General features: G+C 34.6%; 2 protein-coding genes and 2 non-coding genes across 12 annotated transcripts; 1 reads left to right on the top strand and 3 right to left on the bottom strand.

The window, feature by feature from the left end:
* Nucleotides 1-1,403: 1,403 nt before the first annotated feature.
* LOC140810045 (chaperonin 60 subunit beta 4, chloroplastic-like) lies at nucleotides 1,404-5,533 on the bottom strand. 4 transcript variants are annotated; one of them, XM_073167850.1, is made up of 14 exons: nucleotides 5,286-5,424; nucleotides 5,013-5,170; nucleotides 4,775-4,896; nucleotides 4,351-4,488; nucleotides 4,163-4,258; nucleotides 3,785-4,027; nucleotides 3,474-3,708; nucleotides 3,116-3,285; nucleotides 2,775-2,924; nucleotides 2,587-2,691; nucleotides 2,277-2,369; nucleotides 1,897-1,989; nucleotides 1,693-1,816; nucleotides 1,404-1,593 (listed from the first exon to the last, which is right to left on the bottom strand). In XM_073167850.1, the coding sequence occupies exons 3-14, from the start codon at nucleotides 4,859-4,861 to the stop codon at nucleotides 1,571-1,573; spliced, it is 1,557 nt and encodes a 518-aa protein (XP_073023951.1). In that variant the 5' UTR covers nucleotides 4,862-4,896; nucleotides 5,013-5,170; nucleotides 5,286-5,424; the 3' UTR covers nucleotides 1,404-1,570. The 4 variants fall into 4 exon arrangements, with proteins under 4 accessions (XP_073023951.1, XP_073023950.1, XP_073023949.1 ...); XM_073167849.1 differs by having other exon boundaries at nucleotides 4,775-4,900; XM_073167848.1 differs by lacking the exon at nucleotides 5,013-5,170 and having other exon boundaries at nucleotides 4,775-4,900; nucleotides 5,286-5,533.
* Nucleotides 5,534-7,470: 1,937 nt separating this feature from the next.
* LOC140811018 (small nucleolar RNA R160) lies at nucleotides 7,471-7,551 on the bottom strand. Its single transcript, XR_012113411.1, has one exon. It is a non-coding gene; the product is annotated as a small nucleolar RNA R160 (small nucleolar RNA).
* A 370-nt stretch (nucleotides 7,552-7,921) lies between these two features.
* Nucleotides 7,922-8,004, bottom strand: LOC140811019 (small nucleolar RNA R160). The gene has a single exon (XR_012113412.1). It is a non-coding gene; the product is annotated as a small nucleolar RNA R160 (small nucleolar RNA).
* A 4,971-nt stretch (nucleotides 8,005-12,975) lies between these two features.
* LOC140809041 (transcription factor bHLH49-like) lies at nucleotides 12,976-17,685 on the top strand. Of its 6 annotated transcripts, none has more exons than XM_073166501.1 (10): nucleotides 12,976-13,329; nucleotides 13,966-14,822; nucleotides 14,951-15,166; nucleotides 15,538-15,603; nucleotides 15,684-15,752; nucleotides 16,592-16,663; nucleotides 16,751-16,769; nucleotides 16,872-16,954; nucleotides 17,088-17,178; nucleotides 17,261-17,685. In XM_073166501.1, the coding sequence occupies exons 2-10, from the start codon at nucleotides 14,046-14,048 to the stop codon at nucleotides 17,296-17,298; spliced, it is 1,431 nt and encodes a 476-aa protein (XP_073022602.1). In that variant the 5' UTR covers nucleotides 12,976-13,329; nucleotides 13,966-14,045; the 3' UTR covers nucleotides 17,299-17,685. The 6 variants fall into 6 exon arrangements, with proteins under 6 accessions (XP_073022602.1, XP_073022604.1, XP_073022599.1 ...); XM_073166503.1 differs by having other exon boundaries at nucleotides 12,978-13,329; nucleotides 17,091-17,178; XM_073166498.1 differs by having other exon boundaries at nucleotides 12,981-13,329; nucleotides 16,751-16,954.
* The last annotated feature ends 73 nt before the right edge of the window (nucleotides 17,686-17,758 follow it).

The following is a 17,758-nucleotide window of genomic DNA, read 5'->3' on the forward strand; positions in this document are numbered from 1 at the left end:
ATGCTGTATCACCACTAATTTATTTTAGATTTTATAATACACTGGTATTTTTTCAAAATATTTAAATTTACCAAGAGGTTTCAAAATAATTTAAATTAGTTTTTTCTCCATTCAGCTCGCTTCCTGAAAAATCATCATCTGGAAAATGGAGAATTTTATATAATCTATTTTATAAAAAAATAATAATTCATCGCTGTATCCTTCTCTTGGTCTTGGGGTTCGCATTTCATTACTAAAATAATACATTTTGGCTGCGTTTGGTTGGAAGGATAGGATAAACTAATGATTAGTACGTAAATGATTTTGGTAAGATTGTAATATATGGTGTAAAATAATATTATGTTTGGTAAGATTTTTAAGTGTAGGATAATTTTGAATTTTTGGATGAAAAGACGAAATTGCCCTTCCCCTACGCGACGGCGGCGGCCGGGCGGAAATGGTGGCTAGTTTCCGGAAAAATAGCGACGGATTTTAAAAACCGTCGCTATTAGCGACGGTTTTAATAGCGACGGTTTTTGAGAAACCGTCGCCGATCTGGGTTTGAATTATTTTAGTTACTAAAAAATTTGACATTTAGCGACCGTTTGAAAACAAACCGTCGCTATTTGCGACGGTTTTTTACAAACCGTCGCTAAACAATGGACGGCCGGTGCCTCGGCTGCGGTTGGCGGTCCGTCGGCGGTCGACCGTTGGTCGGCCGCGGCGGTTGTGGAGGCGGCAGTCGGTGGCGGGAAGTGGCGGTAAGTTTGATTTTAGGCGGGAAGTGGTGGTGAGTTTGAATTTAGGAGAAGGGCAAAATTGGAAAAATAGGTGGTATTAAGAGAGGGATAAATAATCCTAGGGGTGAGGATGTATTATTTTAACCTAACTAATATAACCTAATCATTCATAAGAGGGATTGACTTGGTTAAATAATCACCCAACCAAACGCCGGATAGAGTAGGATAAAATTATCTATCCTACCCAATCACCCCAACCAAACGTTACCTTTGAGTAGATTTTGAGTTTGTCGGCAGTAGACACAGCGTTTAGACAAAAACTTGTGTTAGACGATCTCATGAATCATATTTTGTGAGATAAATCTTTTATTGAGTCATGAATGAAAAAAATTACTTTTTATGCTAAAAGTATTATTTTTTATTGTGAATATCGATAAGGTTTACTCGTTTGACATAGAAAAATTTGTGAAAGCCGTCTCATAAATAACCTAAATATGACTGCTCGTATATTTGTTACCGTCGCCCATTCTTGCATTAGTTCTCGTGTTTTTTACGACTGCTTCTGTTTTTATCATTGTACCCTATTTTATTTTAATGAAGGCTTTGAGTTGGTTTCAAAAAAATAAATTACGTCAAATTCGGAAAGGTGACCTCTTTATCGTCCCACCTGTATTCTATGCTATATCGAATCAACCGAGTTAATTTGATCATATATGCCACGCCAGTATTTACAATTACACTGATGCAGCTGCTATACAAGATATATCAATAATCCTTTCTTCACAGATCAGCAGCATCATATTGTTAAAGACGGCCAGAAAAATGAAGATCATCCCCTTCCTTCAAACATGCTAAATGCTAACCGGTCCAACGCCTAAATGATCAAGAAAACTCGAACTCATTCACGACACATGATAAGGAAGCATCTCTTTAGCTAAACTCAAATGATGCAGAAACGAAACATGTCTGTTACCAGATGTTGGCATTGGTTTCCTGATATGTCTGGAAACAGGATCCTTAATTTCAATGACAACTGCATCCGATGTCAAAAACGTCTTAGCCACAGAGGATGCATGCTCCAAGCAACAACGAACAACCTGTTTTGGCATACAAAAGATCCTCACGGGTCAGCTCTAAGTGATATTTGAAAAGAAAAAGAAAAAAACCTCAGTTTCACCTTAGTAGGATCCAAGATTCCAGCAGCCATCAAGTCCTCGTATCTGCCTTTTGCAGCATTATATCCATACCTTAAGTCACCTGATGACAGAATCTGCACCCGGAACTTCCAAAATGTTACATAACGAAGCTTTTTTCATCGGTTCATACTACACAAAATTTTACTTGAATTGTATTTAGAGCACCAGATTCGACGACTGTCTCCAATGTACCCAGACGAGTCTTTGGACAATTTTGAGATGGGTGACTCCCGGCAAATTTTCTAAGGTGCATGCGAGTAAGGACATAAGCACTCTAGAAAGACTCGTCTTGATACAGTAGAATAGTCGTCGAATCTAGAACGTTACGTTGCAGACTTATAATAGATTAAAGCGGAGAGACCTTTTCAATAACAGTGTTCCCATTTACACCAGCATTTTTTGCAATCTGCCTTGCAGGGTATGTCAAAGCTCTTTTTAATATATCTGCTCCAATCTGAACACACATTATCAGGCCAACGTCACCAGGTCATGAATTAATAAGTACACGCAAATAGTACATACTTTAATGGAAACCCCAACCACCGAAACGAGCAAGTACACAAAATAGTAATATATTTTGATGGAAAATCCAACTAAGGAAGTAGCTATTATATGAATATTGCATTAAAAAAAAATTCCAACTCATGAAGAAAAAAAAACTTAGAAAGTACTTTTTGCTCTTCATTATCCAACTGTTCTCTAATACTGTCAATCTTCGTGGACAGCCTTAGTAGGCAACAACCACCGCCAACTACTACTCCTTCCTCAATTGCAGCCTAGTGAAAAGAGGAGGCAGGCATTTAGTAAAAGAACAGCTACTTGATATCCATGAAGTGATTAAGAATAAGTAGCTAGCTACCTTAGTTGCATTTAGAGCATCTTCAACTCTAAGTTGTTTATCCTTTAACTCGACAACAGTTTGTGCTCCCACCTGAAGAATTGCTATACCACTTGACAACCTCGCTATCCGTTCATTCAATATTTTCTTCTGAAATTTTTCCGCAGTATTCTGTAAAAGGAAGCCTTAGTTATTAGCTCTGAATTTAAGGTCCCCCTGTCCAGATTCAAGAAATTGGAAAAGGGTTGTAAAGCAGGCAATTTTTGAGGATTTCTTGAAAGAATGTGTTGGTTGTTTGATTGATGAATTTAAGAATGTGTTTGATTGATGAATTTAAGAAAGTAAACATATAGTTATCACACCTCGACAAGCCTTTGAATCTGAGAAACTCTCTCTTTCACAGCATCTTGAGTGCTTCCATCTGTCACTATTAACGTCGAGTCTTTTGTTATTGCGACTTTAGAAGCAGACCCCAACATATCTCTATGTGCATTTTCAAGTGTCAATCCCATATCATCCCTGATTACCGTTCCTGTCGGCAAAATAAATAAATGACAGCATTAATGTAGGACAAAATGATGCACCCAATTAATATGTATGTTGAATTTTCGGATGAAAGATGGAAGAAATCTTCAGACGAAAGATATATTTTTTAAATGTGCACCACTTTGATCTTAAGGATTCATTCTTTGTTGAATCAAAATATACTTGTCTCAATACCTCCTGTCAAAATAGCAATATCATCCAGATAATGGCTCTTCCGCACGCCAAAGGCCGGAGCTTTAATGGCAGCTACCTTCAAAACTCCCCTCAGTTTGTTCCGAATTACAGGTGCCAGAGCTTCTTGCTCGATTCCCTCTGCTACTATGACAATTGGGTATTTTTCTTTGACGGCATCATCCAATATCTTGAACAACTCTCTTGGATTTACAATCTTTCTGTCAACCAAAAGCAACTGCATCCACATATATTAGATCCCACACTACTTACTTTGAACGAATAAGAGAGAGGTAAACAAAAAAGATTTGCACTTTGCAATCGTGAAACTCCACAGCCATCTTCTGGCGGTCAGTGACGAAATAAGGAGATAAGTATCCTCGGTCAAACTGCATTCCTTCAACAATTTCTAGATTATTTTCAGCATAATTCCCTTTCTCAATTGTTATAAAACCGCTTCTTCCTACTCGTCGAAGAGCATTAGAAATCATATTTCCCACTGTATAATCGTTTCCTGCACTAACGGCAGCAACATCAGCAAGTTCATGGTCCTCAACCTGAAAATATTAGAGAAACGTGGACTTAATTCGTTATGTTTGAAAATCCCTTCGTTAAATAATTAATACAGAGAGGGGTTTCTCGTTATTACAAATAATCTGGAAAAATGAACAGCGATCCTCAAAACTCCATACCTCTTTGGACATCAATTTGAGTTCAGGTATGAGGGCTCTAGCCGTTTTCTCAATTCCTCGTGAGATTTGAACTGGGTTCACACCCGCTGCAATAACCTACAGATTGTCATATATTAGTTCTACAAGGCTTTCATTACACGAATGGAAGGATTATTAGTCATGACATGGTCGAACTCTCAATGCTGTACCTTCACACCCTCGGCGATAAGACCACGAGCAAGCACTATAGATGTAGTGCAGCCGTCACCGGCAAGATCATTTGTCCTAGCTCCAGCTTGTCTCACCAGTTTTACACCAACATTTTCTAGAGGATCTTCCAGCTCAATCTTTACTAGTAACCATAATATATTTAAGAGATAAAAAGAAAACCATCAATCTAAATGCAACAATGAAAATGGAGAATGGTCATTAAATGGTAGTTGAGCATGTATACTAACTATTACAACACCTGAATCAATGTGCGAGTTTATTCCAACAAAAGAAATAAACAAGATTCTTAAAAGGCGTCCAACCAATTTATTACATCATGCTCTCCAAAAGTTTATCTCATTGGTCCATAAAACCAATTAAAACACGGTAAAGATAGAATACATCAATGTAGTACGGTCGTACCTCTTTAAGAACAGTTTCCCCATCATTTACTATCTTTGGAGGTCCATACTTGTTCTGCAGCACCACATTCCTTCCCTTTGGACCCATCGTTACCCCAATCAGCTCTGCCACTTTATCCACCCCTGCCTACACAACAAACTATTGTTAACCAAACTGGAGCTGAGAAAATAAAATGCTAAAAGTTCAATGACTATCATACAATGTTAATGTTTACAAAAAACTCAAGCGAGTCGCCGACCTCCTTTTACTCGCTCTCTCTCGGCCACTGCACAGAGCAGGGATTGTAGAGCGGTAACACGGACGAACCCATATTTTTATCACATTTCCCCAAAGAATACATGCAAATTTGATTTTTTTTTATTCGCCGCTAGTATGCGGCAACCTTCGACTGAAAATCTGTCAACCGCAGCGATTTTCACCTCTATTTTTTTCTAAAAGTTATCTTACGAGCCACCCAAGTGAAAATCTTGATACCGCATTCAAAATTAAGCAACATCAATGCAGTAATTACCAGGAGTTTCCTTGTGGCTGAACCATCATGATTAAAGTAGACATGTTTTGCCGAAGCAGTTGCAGTCAACATGGAAATATGAGGTTTCCTTATAACTGTATTGGGTATCCGCGACTGACATGCGAAGCCAACTGCTGGCAATGGCCTGAGGAAACTTCCCATTCTTGAAATCTGACCGTTCAAAGAATGGGATAGTTTTTGCGGTGACGAGGATAAGAAGTGACGAGATATCAGATTTTAGTGCATGGAGACGCCGTTAAATAGGGGTTTCTAATTAAATCATACAAAAATAAATAAATTTATCAAACCCCGGCCCTTGGATTTTTTACAATTTTAGTATTTTTATTTATTTTGATAAATATAATATTTTTACATATTTAAATAAAAAATCATATATTAATATTGATAAAAAGAATGACAATAAATCATATGAAATACATTAATAATAATGATATTAAAATTAACAAAATAAAAAATAACAATTTATTGTTATTTATCGTTTTTGTTTTTTAAAAAACATATAACTATAATTTGTTTATATAATATAATATATCGGTTTTCCAGTCCGATTGTCGCTGATCGGTTGAATTGTTTTTCCAGATAAACCAGCTTGATTCCCTGTCCGCTTAAAAACATTGCTTGAAGCTTGATATTCACGTCGTCACACTTCATGTTTTCGGATCGGTTGAACCAATTTTCAAAATAAACCGATCCAATTCTTGATCTGATTATGAAAACTTCGTTTGAAACTTGATACTAACGTCGTCACATTTTACTTATTTAAAAACCTTGGAGTAATACACCTTTGAAAAGGAAAAGATGTAGCAGTATCTATTACCATACTGTGTTAGAAGGCTTGAAATTTGATATTTAGGTCGTCACATCCATTTTTAAAACCTTGGAAAAATACCCCATTGAAAAGGAAAAGATGTAGCATTATCTATTTAATATACTATGTTATAAGGCTTTTGATTCCAATACTTTGCCACCCTTTTTCTAATTTATTTAGGTAGATTTAATTTTCTCCTTGTAATTTCTTTGACCGAGATAAACAAGTCTTAAATCCACAGCTCAAGTACCTTCAATAATACGGATATTTGCATTATATATTTGTAGTCTGAAACAATATCATAGTTATACTCTCAATAAAAAAAAATACAAATTCAAAGGGCTGAAAAATAAATTGATGAGGAAGATGCACTTCCAAAGATGTCAAAAAAAAAAGTTATACTCTATTCTAACAAATATATACAAATAGGATAGGTATTTTGGAAGAAGCTTGAGTGCCGTGATGAGAGATACTTGCTACTCAAAACATTAGTAAAAAAATCTTCGAAAATTTATATCTACGTGAAAAATGGCTCAATATAGTTGAATCAATTTTTTAATATGAAATAAAGTCCTGGTGTCATAAATTATGAATTAATCACCAAGAATTACAAAAAACCAACAAGGGCTTCACCATCCTCCATTAGACTTTCATGCACAGCTTCTCAGTCCAACGCCATACTTCAAATTGAATCCAAAAAAATTCCCACAGTAAACAACACATTCTTAAACATATGATCTAATCAAGCTTTGGTTCAAAACGAATGTTCAAGAAACAAATTAATATGACGTAATCTTCATAATTCCAAGATTCTAACCACTTGGTCAAAATATCACAATGGGCAGTGGTTGAAGAATATGTCAATATTGCACCATGCTTGTATAATCTGGGCAGAAGGTTACACCCGAATATGTATTATGGTGCTAAAACTTTCTAGGCAAACTTCATATTGATGTTTTAGTGTTAAAAATTTAATCAAACGACTTATGAAACATAATGGCATGTCATCAAGCAAGATATGAAGAAAATGGGGGCAGTAGATGCCCTTGAGTTAACTTCATATATTGCAACCAACTAATCTGATGTGCACACACAGACATACCAAACAGAATACAAAGATTAAAATGTATTCTAGTGTGGGTGTTGAAGAAGACGAAACGCATCTGAAATGAAGTCAACAGTGTTGTAGTTTTAAAATAAGCAGAAGTTTCAAATGAATTTGAGTAGTGTATTAGTATAAAAATAGCAAATAATTCTTTAGCTACACTGGAGAATGCCAAAATTTCCAAAGGTTCCATTTCATGTCTACTATACAAAGAGCTCCATAAGTGATGACTGATGAGGACCAATCTGCAAAGCAATCAGAGAACTTTGAAGACCATTTATGCATCTGATTCAACAAATGAAATTCAGATTAAACTATCTCATCATTTTGCTCTGCTCTTTGGCCGATTTCCCTCAACCAAAATATCACGAGGATTCACAAGTCACAACCAGAACAAGATAGCATCTTTCAGGCTACTAACCAAAACAAACCGACATTAACATGTGCATAAAAAATCATGTATCTCATTTAAAAAAGATGGGAGCCTGATTTCAGTTTTGGTCATCCGTTATCATATCCCAATAGAATTTCAATGCGAATGCCAAAAATGGAGAAAGGAATAAAAGCCCATATTTTTTGGGGAAAAAAAACATCAAAGTCATTCCACTTTTTCTTTTAAAAAAGTGGATACCATAAAATACATCAAATCGAGTAATAAGTCTATCAGAAAACAATCCAGAGATACTGCAAATTAAGCAGCAAATCAATCAGAGAACTTTGAAGACCGGTGTTAGATTTACAAACTCCACATCGGGATTCAGTTAACTGATTCTCATCATTTTGGTTTGCACTTCAATAACCAAAAATAATTCTACTGAATCTTCGTTTTAGAGATTTCTTTTGGCAAAACAAAAGTTGAATTAACATTCAAATATGAACCCAACCCTATATTTTCCCAAAAGATTGAGTCTTTAGCACCGAATATACCTTTATCTCGAATTTTCTTCGCAACGGCTGACTCATAATTGCGCAGGGCCAATTGGTGCAATAAAAAAAAACAAATGGAACAATAACACGAAATATTTCGCGAGGAATCTATACAACTATTACGAAAGAAACCGATTTTAAACCTAAAATAAATCATTAATACTTATAATTAATTTGTAAAAGGATGACTCTTGAGCTCCTGCTAGGTTTTCAGGAACTTGTACCCTTTTATCGTACGGGTGAGTACTAGATTAGGGTTCTGATGAAGCATAATTCAACGGCCAGCACTAAAAAACGTTTCCGCTCGCTCGAGACAAACACGTTTCTTGTAAACACAACGACTCTTCGTTTATTCGTGATGAAACCACCTTCCCTCATGAATGTAACTGTAAGCACTTTAGCCCAAAAAAACTACTCTAATTAAGCGTTACGTGCAAAGGCCTCTTCTATAATTTTTATCTTTTACAAATTAAATTCTGATAAACAAAAATAATAATAACATCCTTGTCCATCAACATAATTTATCAAAAATAGTTGTTTTTTAATAGTTTTTAAAATCATTTTTCAATGTCATTATTTAACCCAATAAAATAAGTTTAATTATTAATTGATATCCATTAAGGCCTATCACAATTCAAGATTAAAGCCCAACTAAATTTCTTAAGCCCACACAAAGGGTCTAAGTCCGCAGAGCCTTTCAATCCTCAGTTGCAAGTAAGTTTTCATTTTGCCTATTCAGTATTCAAGCTCTCGGACCTTTTCCGGTATCGTTGACTTGAGCATTCGAGGCTTCGTTGGAGCGACGTCTACGTGCACGAGAGTCCAACGTTTCAATGTCTCCCTTAATTCTAATTTAGACGACGATTTTATTTGGATATATCAAATTTAACGATATTCTTGCCAATCAAGCTTTACTTTTTTGTTCAATACATACTAATTTTTTTTTTTTTGGGAAAACAAATACACACAGTGTGTGTGACCTTTAAAAACATGTCCCGTAAAAAAAATTCTACATAAACTAAAAAATATACAAGGAAAGAAATAATGCACCTTTTTTTCACTCTACATCAACGGTTAGAATCTTATCAAATACTCAATTCGCAATATACTCAAAAAGTAGAAGAAAATGTGTGAGTCCACTATGTTTAATCATCAATTGGTCATATATATGATGAAAAATAATGGATAATCAATCATACATTAGGTAGCCAAATTGAAAGAGTGATCAACTATTTAACTAATTTGTGTCGCCTATTATATTCATTTCGGGATAATTTGACAGAACCATCTTGAAATATTGGGATATTGCGACAAACATGGAAATATGGATAAGTTGTGATGTTGTATATAATTTAAAGTTTCTAACTCGTGATATTAATAATTTAAATTGTTTGAAATATGTATTTTTTTTATTCACGAACACTCATGTAAGTAGGTTTCACTTGTCAATTTTGTGTGACAGATATTCTATTTGAGTCACTCACGAAAAAATATTATTTGTTATGTCAAAAAAAATTATTTTTTTATTGTAGATATGAACATGATTGATCTCTATCAAGAAGAAAGATATGTTAAACCGTATCATAAGAGATCTACGACATGATCCCATCTAAATTTAAATTTTTGCAAAAATCTTCGGTGTTGTTATTATCGTTACTCCAAAGTATGGTCAATATATTTTGTTCATCTTGATGTTTGACCACCAAACTTTTATTCGCATGCTATTAAAAAAAAAAAAATTAAGTCTCCATGTTATCTTAAATTAATACCGATTGATTTCATTTCGTACGCAGTATATTTCTAAACCTTCGTGCAAATACAATAATGGGTTTGACATAATTATTCAAACCTGAAAACGTGCTTTCGCTCTTATTGATTAAGGCTCGAGACCAATTCCACTTTTCTTTTTGTTAAGTACCTAACCCATTTTTTAGTTCCATGCATCCACCCGTTGTTATATAAATAGAAATAAATTGTTAGAGAGAAACAAGCCATTTTCAGCTATTAAAAAAATGTTAATTACTTACCAAAAAATTTGGGTTACATGATTACCTTCCTAAAAAGGGCGATCATCTTGAGTATAATTTGGACATTGTAATTATGATCGTACTATGTCGTGAAAATTCATGGCCTTTGTAATCATCACAATTTGCATGAAAAACATTTAAAATCACATTGATTTAGTTTTATCGTCTTTCGATTTGTACTATTTTCTTGAAGATTTTTGTTGATGTTTTCTTCTATATATATATATTTATATATATATATATATATATATTTATTAACTAATAAACAAGTAAAATAATCATTACAAACTCTTAGTAAAGCCGACACAAATAATTTCATTTCTCGAATTTACTCGGTCGTTTTATGAATTTAATTTACAAAGCAAATTTGCGAAGATTCCTTGATTCTATATATGAATTAATTAATTCGTATTTCAAGTTCCGAGGTTAACAAATAATGACACATCAGAAAAAGAAAGAAAGAAAGAAAAAGGGACAGTCCATTAACAGCTTGACAAAGCTTTTTTAATTTAATTCAATAATTTAGATAATTAATACGTAAAAATAAACTTTGAGAAATAAATAATCTAATCTGAATGTTCCAATTAAAAATATATAGTACTATATCCAGCGTATAAGCTTGGAAGTTTGAACCAATCAGAAAGCTTCGAATAAAGCAGCTGTCCTCTTGTATGATAATTAAATAATATTTTTTTTAATAATATTATTTTTTAAAAATAATTTTATTCTTTTCGAATTGTCAATATCAAGGAAATTTTAAATGCTAGTAATATCGCTGAGTAGGTCATTCGTCACAATCAATTTTCTTTCTCATAATTTATTTTCAGGAAAAGTGAATTTATTACATTATAACCGTATAAGTCTATATAGACTTTTGAGTGAGTCTCATGTGAGACCGTCTCACGGGTCATAATCCGTGAGACGGGTCAATCCTACCCATATTCACAATAAAAAGTAATACTTTTAGCATCAAAAGTAATACTTTTTCATGGGTGACCTAAATAAGAGATCCGTCTCACAAATACGACCCGTGAGACCGTCTCACACAAGTTTTTGCCTAGACTTTTTATATATATAAAAAAAAATCTCACACTCTTTTATGTTTATTACTACTTATTTGTGCCATTATTATGGTAAATAAAAAATTGCTACATCATTATTATCTGGGAGAATAAAAACCTTAACTCCAACTTAATTGAAGAATGTATAATGGAAAGCCACAAATATGACAAAGGAATATGTAAAACTTTAAAAGTTGTGCATATAATTTAATATAAAAACCACACGCACAACTCAACCTAAGTAACCTTCGATAAGTCGACGTCCAATGAAGCAAAATCATATGAGGCGGTATATTGATCAATTTTGTGGGATATATATTTTATTTACATCATTTCAAAAATAATATTTTTTATTATAAATATGAATATAATTGATTTATCTCACAAACAAATATATGCACGTATTGTATGTTTGGAACAAGGTAAATACAATACCAATAGGGTAATTTAGTTGATAAAACTATAGTACAAAGGGGCATTGCACATTCCAACTCACTCTCCTATTCTTTTTCTTTATTTCTCACCATTTAATTAATCAATTTTTTTATTATTTATAAATGGTTAATATTTTCTTGAAAAATGGTTAATAAATTGGAAGTGAATCAATCATCTGAAAGCAACAAGCTACTAGAGGTTGGACTTGACCAAACAAACCCTTAAAAAATCGGAAGCTAGCTCTATTTCCAATGGCCAAGGGAAAGAGAATAATATTGTAAAGCTAATATTAAATATGAAAAAGAGAGGGGGTGTCAGATCAGAGGTGATATATATTATCATAATATTATCTCTATAATTTAAATGCATACACACAGTAAAAAATCACAATAAAGCTGTTAACTTCGTTTACATGCATGCCTTCAAAGTACGAATCATGAATCTTACAAGTAAAGTTTGGATAACACAAGGTTAAAAATTGCTATTATAATATAGTTAACCACATTGTTTTACAACATGTACCGCAGTAATACCTTCTACCTGCTGGGAAATATAATAATTAAGGGTATTAAAAATATGGTCATTTTATTTTATTATTAATTATAATTCTCAAATATGGGAAGACGAAATTGCGTTTGGATTTCTATTTATATCAACAAAAAAAAAATTTAAATCTTAAGAGGACCGACATCCGCCAAACTAACTCCGACTCGAGACTTTAGGGAAAAAAGTTATGTTATTGTATTTTGAGAATCATATTTGAACATTTTAAAAAGTTACAAATAAAATTGCGTTGTCCTTGAATTATATTGTTATGGTTTGTGTGAGAGTTAAAACAAAATTGAATTTTCTACTAATGCTATTTGATTATCTACTTTTACGATCAAACATTTATCATTTACAAAATTTTTTTTTTTAACAAAATCAAAATTTTTGAATCTCAATATAGTTCAAACATCGCATTTCACTCATGATTGTATTGTGGGTTGTGACAAACACGATTTCGTTTAGAAATAATTTACAATCTTTTGACATTGCTTGAGAAACTTTTCAAATTAGTCTATTTTTTGACGCTTATGGTATCAACATAGTTGTAACCACTCGCACAACCGAAGGAAGTCAACTTAGACATTCATTCAAATTTTAAATCAGTCATATCTCGTAGTACTCACTCTCAGTACAAGATTTTGATCTTCCTTAAAGACAAAAACAATACCCATTTTTTTTATATGCAAAAATACATAAATTTAAACACACTTTCACCCCAGAGATATTTCAATTTTTAACGCAAGAGAGATGGGGGTTGTTACTGGTTAAATCATCAAGAACTCTCTTTGAGTAATGGGTATAAATGCAGCATCTTTCTTATTAAGCTTTCCTTTTCACATTCTTTAAATACCAATTTTTCTCTTTCATCTTCATTTACTAGCTACGATTCTTGATCTTGTTCCCCCGCCCCCTCCTCTCTCTCTTTATTTATTGTTTTGTTGAATGAATGCTCGCTGTCAGTGTGTATTATTACATAACAGCCTGAGCTTTAAACAGTGGTACGGTCAAGAATTCAACAAAAAGAAAAAGGTCTTTCTTTCTTGGTGGAAAAGAAGGGCTCTTCAAATAATTACAGAAGTGTTCAAAAGGACGGAATGCAATCCTAAAAATGGTATCTTGCATCTTTTTTTTTTTTTACCTTTTCCCACTTTTAGTTCTGTGCTTCATGGTACTTGCTTACTGGGTTGCCTTTTTCTGAATGAATGAATGAGTGTGGTGCTAGTATTTATGATGCTGAAACCAATGCGTCCACTGCTTCGATTGACTGGTTTCTGAATGCTTTCTTGATCTCTTTATTGAACTGCGCTGTTTTTTCCGGCATCAATGGTATTAAATTGCTTAAATTTTTTTGAAAGGTTGCTTTAATTTCTGTGAAAAGCTCTGGAAATAGTTGAAGCAGTTGTTTTATTATGGTGGCTCGTGATAAAATCGTTTCTCTTTATGGTGTTTTTCAGCTATTCATGAGTTATAAAATTGTGGAGGCGGCACTATTTTTTACCTCTTTTTAGATGTTTTCGAAAGACTAGTTTGAATGTTGAATTCTACTCTTGAAACATGTCTAGGAAAATAATCAAGCAATGCTTTCTAAATCTTTTACTTTCTGTCTATCTTTATACCCCTTATATCTTCTTTAACCATTTTGATTCAAATTAAAGCTGTTCATTCTAATACAGGGAGCTGATTATTATTCTTGTTTTTCCGGGGACTCTTTTCTTAGTGTGTTTGCCTATTTTTACCCTTTTTCCAGGTCATATTTTGAGTCAGTAGGCCTAAGAAGAGGTGTAATTAATACTATCTCGGAGTATCTTAAAGTTTTGAGCGGAAGAAATGGATATGGTTGCCGCCATTGAGTCGGAGAAGGAGACTGAAAATCCTGGAAACTATCTTGCATGTAATTTATCCTCGAACTGGCAAGTGAATGGAAACAGTCTGACAAATACATCTGTTGAAATGATTCCAATGAACAATTCAACGGTAGAGCCTTCTGCTTGCTCCGCTGCCTCAATGGTTGATTCTTTTTGCCCTCAGAATTGGGACCAGCAAGCAAATAGTGAAACTTTGAGTAATCTTGATTCGGTACGAGCTAATCTTGGTTGGAACCCAAATCAAATCCTTAGAAGCGGTGTCTTTCTACCTGCTGTTCCGGGGATGATTCATCAGAGCTTGCCTCACTTTCCAGCGGATTCAGCTTTTATCGAACGAGCAGCGAGGTTTTCGAGCTTCAGTGGAGGGAATTTTGGGGAAATGATGAATTCCTTCACCATTCCAGATCCTCTGAATCCATATTCTCACACTTTTGCTTCAATGCAAGGGCCACATGAGATTTTTCGAGGTAATGGATATGAAATGAACTTGGCTGAAGCTTCTAAAGAGGCTTCATTTCCTGTCGAGCATGGCACGGAAATGAGCCCACTCCAGAATGAGAAAAAGTGTGGAAATTTTCTTCGGTCTCGAGATGAAGTGAAAAATGCAGTTGATATATTGCGTAATGAGTCTGGTATGGATGAATTTAATAATCGTGATCCAATAGAGAAGTTTGAAGGTGCAGCCGTGGAGGATTCTGGTCAAGGGCTTGGCTCCAAGAAAAGGAAGAGAATTGCTCAGGTAGAATGAACATGTTTAGCGCCATTCATTGGATAGACATCTATAGCTTTCATTATTTTAATACTCCCACACATCTTAACTTCATCAGCATCCTTAATTTGTTGATTTAATTTGTGTTTGTGTTCCAGAATGAAAAAAAGGAAGCCCCAAAGCCATGTGTTGAAACAGAAAAGGACCATGTTGAAAGTAAACCAAAGGGCGATCAAGACCCAGCTTCGAGCAGTAAACCTGTTGGCAAACAAGGTAAGCAGGGATCCCAAGGATCAGATATACCCAAGGAAGAATATATACATGTTAGAGCACGAAGAGGTCAGGCCACAAACAGCCACAGTCTTGCTGAAAGGGTAATGGCTTTACAAAGTTCATCTGTTGTGCTATGGTAAAATGAACTGAATTGAGGGGAACGTTACTCATAGTTTTGTATCAAGATACAGATCAAAGTTTTTTAGCCACCTTAAATCTTGATTAGAAGTTTGAAAATTGAACTTTTATGGGATTGAATTTGAGCTTTATTCATTTGGTTCAAATTTAATTACAAATCTTATTCAAATTATGGCTCGAGTTCCCCTTGTTCGAGTTCGACCCAATAACTTCAAATTCAAATCAAATACCCCTAGTTGTAATGAATTTCGTTTATTGGAAGTCTGTGGACTATGCCGATTTAGTGAGAAATGTCATTTGGTTTTGACATTAGATTTACTGTTTTCCGATGTAGGTGAGGAGGGAAAAGATCAGTGAAAGGATGAAGTACCTTCAGGATCTCGTTCCTGGTTGCAGCAAGGTTAGTACTCAGTAGTGTTGATCAAGTCTTATTGCCATTTGGACGTTATGTGTACAATACCTACGCGTCTTCCCTGGCAGGTTACAGGAAAAGCAGTTATGCTGGATGAGATCATCAATTATGTGCAATCACTGCAGCGACAGGTGGAGGTATGTGATGGTTACTCTCAAATTCTTCTTGTTATGCAATTATTGTACAATATCATTCATGAGTTTCTAAAAGTGCTTAGCATTTTTATCGTGGAGAGTTTCAATGATAGAGCTTTGGCAAAGAGACTCTCTCAACGCAGTATTTTAACTATCAAGAAAATATTAACAAACTTTTCCCACAAAAAAAGACTTGGTTCACACTGGGAAATCAGTAAGTTTTGTGAATCAGTAAGTTTTGTGAATATGATGAGGTCCATATTTCAATATTCACTGAAAATGCTAATATTAATGACTGTAGTTTACCCCTTTAACCCAAAAACTCGAGCTCATGGAGGTGGCCTGACAATAATTTTAAAATTGAATGCACATCCCTATACTTGTAAGCCACAGATCATGAAATATACGTCCAGAAATAATGAAAAAGATGCATACATGCATCAAGACCAGTTTGTCAACAATGGCCTGGAAATAAGCATTCAATACCAATTCAGTGGAAAGTAACAGGGATTACATTATAAACTTGTCATCTCCTGGCATCATTACCATTTCAGTTACACCTTATCCCAAAAAAGCAAGTTCACAGGAGGTGGTTCACCAACAGTTCTATACTTTTAACAGTAAATTCTTGTTGTGTATGAATTGAAAGTTTAAAGATCGTTAATGGTAGTGCGTTCATGTTTCTTTTCATCAATACCATTTCAGTTACACCTTATCCCAAAAAAGCAAGTTCACAGGAGGTGGTTCACCAACAGTTCTATACTTTTAACAGTAAATTCTTGTTGTGTATGAATTGAAAGTTTAAAGATCGTTAATGGTAGTGCGTTCATGTTTCTTTTCAGTTCCTGTCCATGAAGCTTGCGACAGTTAATCCACGGCTCGAATTCAACATCGAAGCATTCCTAGCTAAAGATGTAAGCATATGACTGTCGTATCCCACCCACTTTGCAATTGACTACCTAATTTCCTGTGTATCTAATACAAGTAATAATCAATAACAGGTCCTTCAACCTAGAACTGGTCTGCCGTCTTCATTAACTTTTCCTCCTGATATGAATGTGCTTTATCCTCCTCTACATCCATCACAACCCACACTAATTCAATCAGGCATTCCTGGTTTAGGAAACTCTTCAGACGCCCTTCGAAGAGCAATTAATCTTCGATCAACTGCTGTTGGTGAAAAGTTCAAAGAACCTTCATCACAAGTAAAGCTCTAATTGATTATTCCCTCAAGTAGTGTAATACGGCGGAAGAATTAGCATGTTGCCTTCCAAAATAAGCTTATTTTGAGGGCATATAGAAGGAATTTATTTTATGATATTCTGGTGTCATCATCAGCAGGTTCCCAACGCCTGGGAAGATGAGCTTCACAACGTTGTTCAAATGGGCTTCAACTCAAGTCCAACTATTGATGAACAAGATTTAAGTGGTATTTTGCATATCCTCAAATCTAGCTTCATTAATAGATTAAGATGTTAATCTGACTTCAGTTTTCTTTGTTCCGCCGTCAGATTCTCCACCACTCGTACACATGAAAGCTGAAACCTGATTCATATTTCAGTATTTCAGTTGTGGCCCTCCCTTACTCCTTGTCGAATGTGAATAGCTGAGCAAATTATTGTATTCCTTCTGTTAGATCTGGGATCACCTATTCCTTATCCCTGACCTTATACCCCGGCACTAAATGAATCAAAGTATTCTTCGTTGTACTCCATCTAGAAAGAAGTGGAAGGCTAAGAGTTCTTCTCCAGGTCCCCTGTGATCCTTCTGTGCCTGATGCTTCTTACAGGAGTTAGCTTTTCACTGTTATCTGTAGTTATTTTGGCTATTGATTGTAGTAATGATGTTTCTATTTGATACTCTGTGGGGTCCTGACTCCTGAGGAATTCAAATTCTTGTAATTTCCTAACAGGGAAAAGGACGATTTACCTGTACTTTCGAATTTATTTCGCATTTGTCATGTTTTGCGAAAATTATCACTTGGGTGTTTTAGAAACCCACTGTATTTG

Source organism: Primulina eburnea, chromosome 13, assembly GCF_022965805.1.
Source record: "Primulina eburnea isolate SZY01 chromosome 13, ASM2296580v1, whole genome shotgun sequence".
In the NCBI taxonomy this organism is placed as follows: Eukaryota; Viridiplantae; Streptophyta; class Magnoliopsida; order Lamiales; family Gesneriaceae; genus Primulina; species Primulina eburnea.

Bases quoted from the DNA above. Each gene is read 5' to 3' on its own strand.
- LOC140810045 (XM_073167848.1), bottom strand. From the start codon at position 5,447: ATGGGAAGTTTCCTCAGGCCATTGCCAGCAGTTGGCTTCGCATGTCAG. The intron at 1,817-1,896 runs GTGAAACTGAGG...ATGCCAAAACAG, and splicing joins GAATCTTGGATCCTACTAAG to GTTGTTCGTTGTTGCTTGGA. The intron at 1,594-1,692 runs GTAACAGACATG...TTGATCATTTAG, and splicing joins GAAACCAATGCCAACATCTG to GCGTTGGACCGGTTAGCATT.
- LOC140809041 (XM_073166498.1), top strand. From the start codon at position 14,046: ATGGATATGGTTGCCGCCATTGAGTCGGAGAAGGAGACTGAAAATCCT. The intron at 14,823-14,950 runs GTAGAATGAACA...TTTGTGTTCCAG, and splicing joins AAAGGAAGAGAATTGCTCAG to AATGAAAAAAAGGAAGCCCC. The intron at 16,664-16,750 runs GTAAGCATATGA...AATCAATAACAG, and splicing joins AAGCATTCCTAGCTAAAGAT to GTCCTTCAACCTAGAACTGG.